Here is a 10,508-nt window from a genome sequence, read left to right as displayed (position 1 = left end):
TCAAATATTTAATAATGAAGGTTTAACTTTGATATAGTTATGGTCATACACCCACACACATTGCAGGAACATAATAGCCGTATACATAAAATAATATTATCTTATTATAATTTTCAATTATATATAATTAATTTTATTTGAAATGAAAATAAATGACATAACTATACAAATATATATAAATATATTAAACATTAATTAAATTGTATATAAAAATAGATCAAAGATAGAAAATCAGGGAGAACAAAGGTGGTGAAAATTGAAATATACAAGGAACTTTATACCAACGTAATTAATATAGAGATTTTTTAACTTTAATATAATATGTAGTCTATATACATATCTTGAAAATAAAGTACAAATTGTTGTGAAGTATTTGCACAATATATTCAAGGGATACAGTGCCAATTCGATTCTGATTCAAAAGAACACCTTGCAGTACAAGCAAATAGTTTTGGTTCATCCTTTTTGGCTAAAATTAGTCACAACTACTTAGAAGTCTAAGATTGAATATCAATATTGGCTTTCGATTTAGTTTACATCATATGATCGAATCCACCTGCAGTTTGCATTGGGACCCGAGGCCCTTGCACATTTATCATCAATTGTTGTAACCACCTCCGTGTGGTTGGATCTTCCTGAAAACATAGCAGGACAAACATTCACAACATACAAACCTCAAGATAATACATAATGATAATTATACTTACACGAAGGCAGCTACTAAATGTCGCATCTCTAAGCATGTCGGGTAGACAGCTTCTCAGGGCATCACACGCTCTGCATGTAGCGAGACCATTGGTTTTCATCAAATAATTGTACAATTATGACTAGAGAAAGACACACCAAGGACCCGATATTCTACACAAAAGACCAACCTTGGATTATCCGACAACCGAAGGTAGCACCTGATAATGTGCTTTAAAAGGCGGGAAGAAGGCTGTTCAGCAAGCACTGTAACCATGTTGCCCAGTACACGACCTACAGCATAGAACCGCTCTGCTGTGGTACATATATATTCTAAGCCAACATCATCCAATAGAATCTTCTGCACAATAAATGTTGCTACCTAACAATAAAAACCATGACACTCAAATAAATTCCAGCAACCATAAATAAGATTCTTAGGGCGGGCGCGCCTGAATGATTAATGTTACATGTTAGAACTTGATTAGTTTGTACTTAGTGATGCACGTAATAGAACCTGCTTTGGAACTAACAACTCATAGACATAATGACATGCGCCTCATTTCATTTGCAAAACAAGTACAAGCTTTTGATACTCAGAATGTTATGAGAATGATTAAAGCAAATACCATTAGCAAGGCAAGCTATCAAGCAAAAATTATGTAAAGTCGTGAAGCTAAAAATCTAAGGCTCGGGGGATAATTTCATAAAAACTATTTTCATTGTCCAGAAAGTGTGTGCCAACTAAAGATATCTACAGACATTATATCAAAGTCACTGTTTGCTTCACAACTTCTAGCTAATAATTTAAGTGGGCATTTTGTCACGGACTTGGACCTTCTAAGTTCACGTGCAGATAGAGAGAAGGTGCATGCTTAGGTGAGTGAATAATGAATTAGTACTACATATTTGCATGAGTGTTAGAATAGTCTAGACTCTAGAACTTCCCCAAGGACATGCTCCGGAAGTTTCTAGCCTTATTAGTTATAAACATTAGCTACCTCTAGACTAATTAAGAACATTCAAGATTACTAAAAAAATGCTTAGAGGAAACTTAACTGTTTTGGATAATTCACTTCCCATCTCCATTGTGCGCAAACACAAGGGTATGATCTCGGTAGAGAGAAGGAAACTGATAACTTCTGTCTCATCAACCTAGTAAAAAGGAAAATGCAAGCCAAAAGTTTCATTGTTAGCTGGAACCATGAAAAAGAAACATATAGAATGGCAGGAAAAAATAGCAGGAATGTTAGTCAGTCACATTCCTTATCATATCACCAACATGAAATTACCCTGTAGTTTGCAACGAGTGAATGTTATACAGACACATAATTGTGAAAGAACTATACTAATCACATAAAGCAGGTAAAAAGCTTGATACTAGAACACACAGAATGCCATCCCGCAAGCAATTTAGGCAACACGACTTTGAATTGCTACTAAAATTATCTCCTGACATGGATGCTAAATTAGCCAAGTAACAGAATAAATAACCGACAAGCTTGGATCATATATTGTACAATACCAATACCAGTCAAAAACCTACACAAGTATATAAGAGGGAGAGGGATGGATAAGAAGAGTCACAATTGTGAGAGCCGTGACAAAACATTTGCGAGGTAGGGAGAGAGAGAGAGAACAAACCAAGAAAGTGCAATTTCTTTTATTCATGCTCTAGTGCAAGCATGATATATATTCACAAGTTCCTTCGTAATTTTCTTATTGCAGAATAAGCAATCTCTAAATAGCAATTTAGTTCACAAAATAGAAATAAACTGGGACAATATGATATACCTTTACCAAAGCACCGATGACACCTAGACTTGTAAGCCTCAAGTACTCAAAGGGCCTTGATTTGCTGGTTGTATTAAGGAAAGGGTACAAGTACAGAGGAATGTGAGCTGCAACAGGAAAACATAAGATGAAAAGATCACAACAATTATATGTTTACCACACAACAATAACTGTTAAATATGTTTTCTTCAATTTTAGACAAACAAATGAAAGGCAGATCTAGAGTATAGTAGATATCTAAGGCAGGAATAATAGCTATAATTCTACTATACGTTATCAAATACTATAATTGACATAAAGGCGCAACTCAAAGTTTTTGACTCGTACAATCCTCAATCACCATGTTGCAATCATTCCATCACATGATCCAGCACACAGAAAAAGAAAGAGAAGTGTTGCCTCGTCAACAAGACCTCAGTATTCACTATTCAATAATCACTCCAACTTGCGACTCAAGGGAATTAAATCTGTGACGTTGACTATAATATCAATTGTAGGACCTAACAACTGCCATGCACCAAAAAGTTGTAATTGACATGCCGGTGCAACTCAAATGTTTAATCCATAACGAGGTCCAACCAACATGTTTCATTGTTTTGATTGGTATGCAATATAGACAAGCTACACAGAATAGCAGGAGCCAATTATTTTACCCCAATAAAACATAACACTGCCTAATGCTAATTTACAGCTGCACTTGATATACAGATCAATGCACAACTCAACAAAAAAGATGATCATAACACCACCTGTATAAAGAAGAAGAATAAGAAATATGCATTTCAGTAAAAGTTGCTAACTTGAAGCAAACTTATACGTAGACAAAGGGAAATTTTACATGTTCTTGCGATCAAAAAAATTACCATTAAGGAATAGCATTCTTGTATCTGGGTGTGACGCCACACACTGCAAAAAATAAAATAAAATAAAAATTGAAGATGATCTTATTAGCTCAAAATAGGAAGAGAAACTTATTTAGCTTTTCTACAAATGTTAGTCCATTCATCATTTTGTCCCACGAACTCCTATGGGGAAAACCTTTCCAAAGGTATTTAGGTCCGAGCACATCGGACGAGCAATGGTAGGTCAAAATTTTTTCTTTGACATACTTTGGTCCACATAGGAGAAATGATTAAAAGGGTTCAACTATAATCTATTTAAGCATACAACTAGAGCAATGATGCAGAAAACTAAACTTGGTGACAACACAAAAAATAACTAGATATCAAATTAATAAGGACCATGCCTTTTCTCTACACACATAAACAACTATATTTTAACTTAATCAATAAAACATCAAAGATTTAAGCATACAATAATTTGAAACGCCATAAAGAGGTGATTGTAAAGACACATAAGCAAAAAGTTCATGTGCAAAAGCACAACATAGTTTTCGAAAAGAGAATATACACACATAACTAGAAAGACCAACAAATTATCAACCTGAAAAAGGAATATGGAAAAATATGAAAAAAAAATTAATTGGGAAAGAAAATACCTGAAGAAGAGCAAGTGCATTGCAAACTCTGTTCGACTGTGCAGGAGTCAGGTTTGGTGGTGATAAGACCGGATAAATTGAGACTATTTCCTAAATGTTAGAAGGAAATCACACCGACATCAATCAATAATAGATATAACACCCAAATGCTTAAGTTTAAGGCATACAGGTTAAAAAGATTAAAGCACAAAACAGAGTGAATCCACGGATAAAAGAAAAAACAAAGCACTCCGCATTTTATGTAAAACTTGAAACAAATTAATCATGACAACCACATGACAAACAATATCGAGTCTCCTAGTATTACCTCGTTATAATAAACAGTGAGAGATTCAAATAAAATTCATCCAAACACCAATTTAATTGGAATATTCTTTAATTCCAGTAGATGTAATGGATATGATTTAGTGATCAGAACACATATGGAGAAAATATATGGCTATAATGCAGTCTCAGTAGTCGGAAGTAATCTGACTGGAGGACCTTTAGTTTCATATTTGGTATATTTGTGATTAGTTGAATCTTCCATTAAATTGAGTGTTGACATAATTGGCAAAATTAATGAGCCACCGAAAAACATAAATTGCATCGATTAGCCATATCATTTTCTCCAAAATATTCCCATAAAAATATTAGGCAACAACAAGGGGACGAATGTTCAGGAGGTTTGAAGTGAATTTACATCCAATATGTTAAGTGGTTGGCATGTTTTCTCAGTTCCAATAAATGCCATCAGACCAAGTACCAGGTAGTGATTCAGAATATGCATGGATCAGCTACAATGAGGTCTAGAAAATGAAGTAATTTCAGCAAGAACCTTGCCATTTTATGGCTCAATACAGTTTTGTTGGTTCAAATTTCCATTAGTTCTAACATATTAGCTAAATTAATAAACTTCACATAAACATAAACTTGAGCTCCAAGATTCATGAGGTAACTAAAATCTCAGTCATCATTAAAACTATTCTGCAAGTTGAAATAATTTAAAAGCATACATAAGCATCTTTCTGAATATAAATAATATTTTCATTTGACCGTGAATTCGCGCCATTGACCCCATACTATTGGGGACCCCAAAAGAGCAGGACAAACAAAAAAAATTATGATATTATAAACAAACCTGCAAAAGAGAAGCAACTGTACCGAAGGAATTCCACAGCAACGGTGCCAAATCTTGAAATAGTTCTCTTTTCTAGTAGAATGGAAATTAGCGATGGATAAGGCGCATGTGTAACAAGCCATCATAATATCGAGAAAACAGTACAATACGTGTGATCGGTGTGAAAGAAGTTGAGGTGATTTCAAATGGTAGAGATTTAAAATCATAAGTAGGGATGACAGGACATTTCCAAATTGGAATGACAGAATAATTTCTTGAGTGGAGAAAATAAAGCATAACTTGAAAACATGAGGTATCGGAATGGTGCCCAAAAAAATACCATGACAGTAAATATTATGGGACCGGCATATCTTACTAACCTAATTAAATGAAATATGTTAAATATATAAGGATGTTTACAAAAATCTATCTCGATAACAATCCTAAACTAGTAGACTTAACATATGAGTAAAATCCTTAACGAGAGATTCTCACAAACAAGAAAATAATTATACATAATTACTTTGCTTGTTGAAGAAGAGTCCACATAGAATTTGAAAACCATTATCAATAGAATATTATATCCTAACAGGTCGATTATTTCTGTTGTGAATTTGCATGTATAAATTACTTGCATGTGGTATCAGAGCTAAGTTTGACTAAGCTTTGACTATATTGTTTATCATGATTTAAAAAAAAAAAAAAAAGAATGTGCACCAAAAGAGGAGATTTATATGCAAAATAATACTTGCTTGATCAAATCTTATTGGATAATGACTGAAATGTAAAATGTGCAAAAGATCTTCATTTAAGATTATTCAATTTAAAAAAACTGAAAACAAAATATGATTTTTTTGGCATATACTTCATGAAGATCATATTCATGTGATAGCATGATTAAGAAGGTGGACTTGGATCTAACTCAACCTCAAAAGTTAGCTCAAAGGGAGGATTGTCCAAGTCCTTATATACAACTCCCAAGAATTTATCCAACCGATGTGGGACAACTAACAAACCAATACACCCCCTCACGTCGAGGAATGAACATCTGGAGCGTAAAGTTTACAAGACAACAGGTGACCAAACTATGGAAAGAACGGGTGGCCCAACTATGGAAAGTCCAACACATAACGGTGGAACCTAGTTTCTTATATCATGTTAAGATAATGGGTTTGGACCTAATTCAAGTCCAAAAACTAACTCAAGAGGAAGGGTTGTCCAAGTCCATAATAAGTTCTCTGCAAATTACACATGAAACTAATTTGTGAGAATTGTTTTACTAAAACCCATGAACCATCTTTCCTGATGCATAAATAAAACCTTATGGTGTTATGATATGAAACTATGAATGTCAAACATGAACATGGTCACTAATCTAAAATCATGTGGATTAATTAAGGGTTGTAACAAAATAAATAACGCGACAAGTCTAGTATGAAGTAAAGAGGTGAGGACTGAGGAGTAAAGTAGAAAATTAAAGAACCACTATCTAATTACAAACCATATCGTGTAATTTTTGTTCAGGATCTCCGGAATAAAAATCTTGATATACCCTCTAATTTCGTATAAAAGATTCTATGTCCACACGAATACATGTTAAAGATGGTATTTATGCTCGATGTATCCTTTATGCGGACAACAGATTTTGGGCAGCTATTCCACGACCCGTACGAAAGAGCAGAAATTGAATTCACGAGCCGGAAATGCGAACAAGCCTCCGTCTCGACTAGTACTTATAAAATGTTTTCATACATGTGTTTTTTACAAAATTTTTATAAAATATTTTCCAAGTTGTTTTAATAATAAATATGTATTTGAACAACTACTCCATAAAAATATTTTTAGAGTTGGAAATATATTTGGACAACTATTTTAAAAAACAATTTTATAGTTAAAAATAATTAAGAATGTATAATTTAAATTCTCATTTAACCCGCATTTTTTATTCTAAAAACATGAAAAACACCTCACAATTGTTCTTTTAAAACTATATTTGGAGACCACTATTTTTCAAAATTGTTTTACAAAATTTTATTCAAAGTTTCAAACACATACGTTAAGTTTTTTTCAATAATAAATCAAATGTTTTTAAAGTACTTAACCAAACGGAGCACAAGTTTTTTTAATTTCCCTATGATAGAATTTCTTTTAGTGCCATTGCCCATTTATGACAACTAATAATTTTGTGTTGGTTTGTTGATGAAATAACACTCTTATGACACATGAAAGAAAATACTCTATCACGAGATGAACCATAGTTCATATGCGAATGTTTTATAGAGTCAAAACTAGCCATGACAAAATTTGTTATTTAACGGTTTGCCACACTCAACACATAAAAAGAATATAAAATAATTTAAAGTGATATTAATCAAATTTCTTTTGATTTAGTGAGTTGGATTTCAACAAGCTATCCATCAATTCCTAACCTTAATTTTTATTTGAGAGAGGAAGATAACTCTAAAGAAATATCAAACTACCCATCAATTCCTAACCTTAATAGTTTATGCAAAAAGGGAAGAAAACTACAAAGAAACATCAAGTGGAAGATGATGTGCTAAGAAGCCTACCCCTTCTCCATTCTTGAATGTCATTTGTCAATATTGTAACTTTTCTATGACTTGTCTCGTGGTAATATTTCTATTTAGATTTTCAAAGTTTAATTACCAGAGTTGTTTTTTTCACATGCGGGTAAGAATATTGAGTTAAAAAAGCCATAGGTCCTTATCGTGTGGGGTTTGGAAAAATCAATTTAGTTGATTCTTTTGTAAGACCACTGAATATTATTTTGATAAATTCATTCATTCTCGTGATGTTCAATGCCACCAATCAATTACCTATTTAGACATGAAAACTAAGCAAAGATGATTTTATATAGAAATTTTTTTTTCATTATTAAGAAATTCCGCCACAAACGATAGCCATATAACATGCATACGGTGATGAGTGAAGTGTTGTGACATATGATCCATGTGATCAAATTTCAAACATCATCACTAAATTTTTTTATCATGATAGCATCAAAACTTAGTTCAATTGATAATTATAAATTTTGGATCAACTACAGATAAAATTGCAAGGTTATGGCAGTAGTAAAAAATTTATGGATAACCGCAAACATTGGAAAAATAGCATTTTACACCCTTGTAAAAATGCAAAAATCACAAAATCCCCTAAATATAATTTATAGGCTTTTACACCCGTGTTTTAAATAATCAAGCACATTTAACCCTTGTGTTTTTAAAACTCAAGCACATTTAACCCATTTGTTATGGGTCTTATGTCAGATTTTTTTTTAAAAAAACACAAGATTCCAGATGCAATTGAGTTTACACAAAGGGTTTTCGCATTTTTCAATTTTCACAAGAGTGTTGATGCAATTTGCCCCACAAGCATTTTCAGCCGTGATATACTGATATACATAATAAATTAATCAAGCAGAAAACACTTGATTAGATTCTCGTAATAGCTATAATAATTTTTGAAGTAGTCAACAAACAGAGAACAATTATTATTATTTTGTGTATCTTTGTTGCTAAGGAACTCCTTTGGAAGCGCTGTCACAAGAGAATTTCTCTACACTACATTCTCAAGGTTGAAATTTGGAAGGATTTTGATTCAATGGGATTGAACTTTCTTCATGAGGCATTATTTGGTCTGAGGTTTCCATCTGTTTTTGTTGATTGCGCGGTGAAATATGTCACCACACTTTCCAATTATGTCTCCATTGATGGCACGATGCATGGTTTCTTCATTGGAAAGAAAAGGTTTTGTCTAGGTGATCCTTTATTGCACCGTGTACTGAGTATCTCTCTAGATCCATCAATCATCGAACCACTTATCAAGATTTTAATTTCCATCCTCCTGCCTCCATGTGCCAAGGTAGGGATCACCAATCTTGCCTATGTGGATGATCTTTGTAAAAAAAAAGGAGAATATTTTATTAATTTCAGTGTATTCTTTACATTGGATGCAGTCCGCTTAAATAATTTACGACCCAAATCATATCCCAAGATTCTAGACGTAACCTATATCTTTTTTATATATAGGAAACGGTATTATATTAGATCATAAACAATTATTAATTACAAAAAGCGGACCAGCAGTCTGCACACTAGGCAACTATTACTCTGGACATATCGACAAAATATATAACTCCATTCCCTTAATAAATCTGAAAACGAAAATTCCTTAAACTCAATATGCTTCCTAATCCTTGTTGAAACCCGTAACTTAATCTTCTCCCAGCATGCCTCCACCATCTCTGCTATATCGTAAAAAAATCATTGTGGAGAGGGATGATATACCCGTAACCCAATCCATGTCGAAACCCATAACTTAATCTTCGCCTTCCCTTAAATGAATAATGGAAAAGTATAACTAAACAGTTGAACATGACATGATACAATTCCCAACAATTGCTGAATACCAACCTCAACCACAAAAAAGCTAAATCAGCCAATCACGAGAGAAACTTGAATATCACATGATATCATCCCCAAAAAATGCTTCTTTTTAACTATGCTTTTCACGGCATACAACCGACTTCACTTTTGGATTTCTTCCAACGAACAAATACCCATCATTACATAGACATACACCACATATTTTCATTCCTAAAGTTTTCCATACTTCCAGCTCTGTCAACTAAAACTGATTTCTAAACATCATATATTATGTTAAGAGAAAAAAGATGAATAACAACAATACTATGGTTCAAAAGAAAAAATAGTTGACAAATTCAAAGATTTTATTGATCCGACGTGAATATTAGTAAATTACTAGCTAAAAAAAATAACCTACAAATGAAGAGCGCTGCAAAAACACTCGAAAGAAGAGAGGAAAAATAGAAAACCTTGGAGAGCTCGAGGAGTGCGTTTTCCCGGAGATCGGGATTGCAAAGATCGAGAACCAACTGCTCGGCGGATTGCATTTTGCGGTCCTTGTTGACTGCGGAGGAGCTTCCGGTGGCTTCGAACGGCGGGGCTTTCAAGTTGAGCGTGGGAGGTAGGTTTGCCATGCTTTTAACTTTTAATTTAATGTAATGTAATTGGCCACTGCTTTGCTCGGAGCTGGGTTTCGGATTTGGGAGGAGAAATTGATGGGACCCATGGCCCGACAGTGTTTTCCACGCGCTGACTTTTTAAAGTAAAAGTCAAGGTAACAGTAAATCAAGTTTCATTATTTATTACGAATTATAAAACTGCAGATTACGCAGATACTTTGATCATATAAATACTTTGGATGGCTTTTTCTTGTCTTGAATAAATATAACGTGCATTTATAAAACTCTTTTTTTTAATATATATATGTATATAAATAAATTGAATTCTTTTCGTTTGAAATGACATTCAAAAAATTAAACTTCTGAAAGTAAAGCCCATTTATTTAAAGTTATGAAAAATATTCGTACAAGAATTTTAATTTATTTGT

At 33.2% G+C, this 10,508-nt stretch overlaps 1 protein-coding gene across 1 annotated transcript; it reads right to left on the bottom strand.

Moving 5' to 3' along the window:
• Positions 1-317: 317 nt before the first annotated feature.
• Positions 318-10,152, bottom strand: LOC140891512 (uncharacterized). The gene is made up of 9 exons (XM_073300034.1): positions 9,931-10,152; positions 5,097-5,168; positions 3,977-4,066; positions 3,342-3,384; positions 2,479-2,585; positions 1,744-1,839; positions 876-1,066; positions 708-777; positions 318-635 (listed from the first exon to the last, which is right to left on the bottom strand). Exons 1-9 carry the CDS (start codon positions 10,093-10,095, stop codon positions 534-536), a joined length of 936 nt encoding a protein of 311 aa, XP_073156135.1. The 5' UTR covers positions 10,096-10,152; the 3' UTR covers positions 318-533.
• Between the last annotated feature and the right edge of the window lie 356 nt (positions 10,153-10,508).

The sequence above is a fragment of the Henckelia pumila genome, chromosome 3, assembly GCF_033568475.1.
Source record: "Henckelia pumila isolate YLH828 chromosome 3, ASM3356847v2, whole genome shotgun sequence".
NCBI classification, from domain to species: domain Eukaryota; kingdom Viridiplantae; phylum Streptophyta; class Magnoliopsida; order Lamiales; family Gesneriaceae; genus Henckelia; species Henckelia pumila.
The sequence above is the reverse complement of the archived record's forward strand: the minus strand, read 5'-3'. Positions and strand labels throughout refer to the sequence as shown.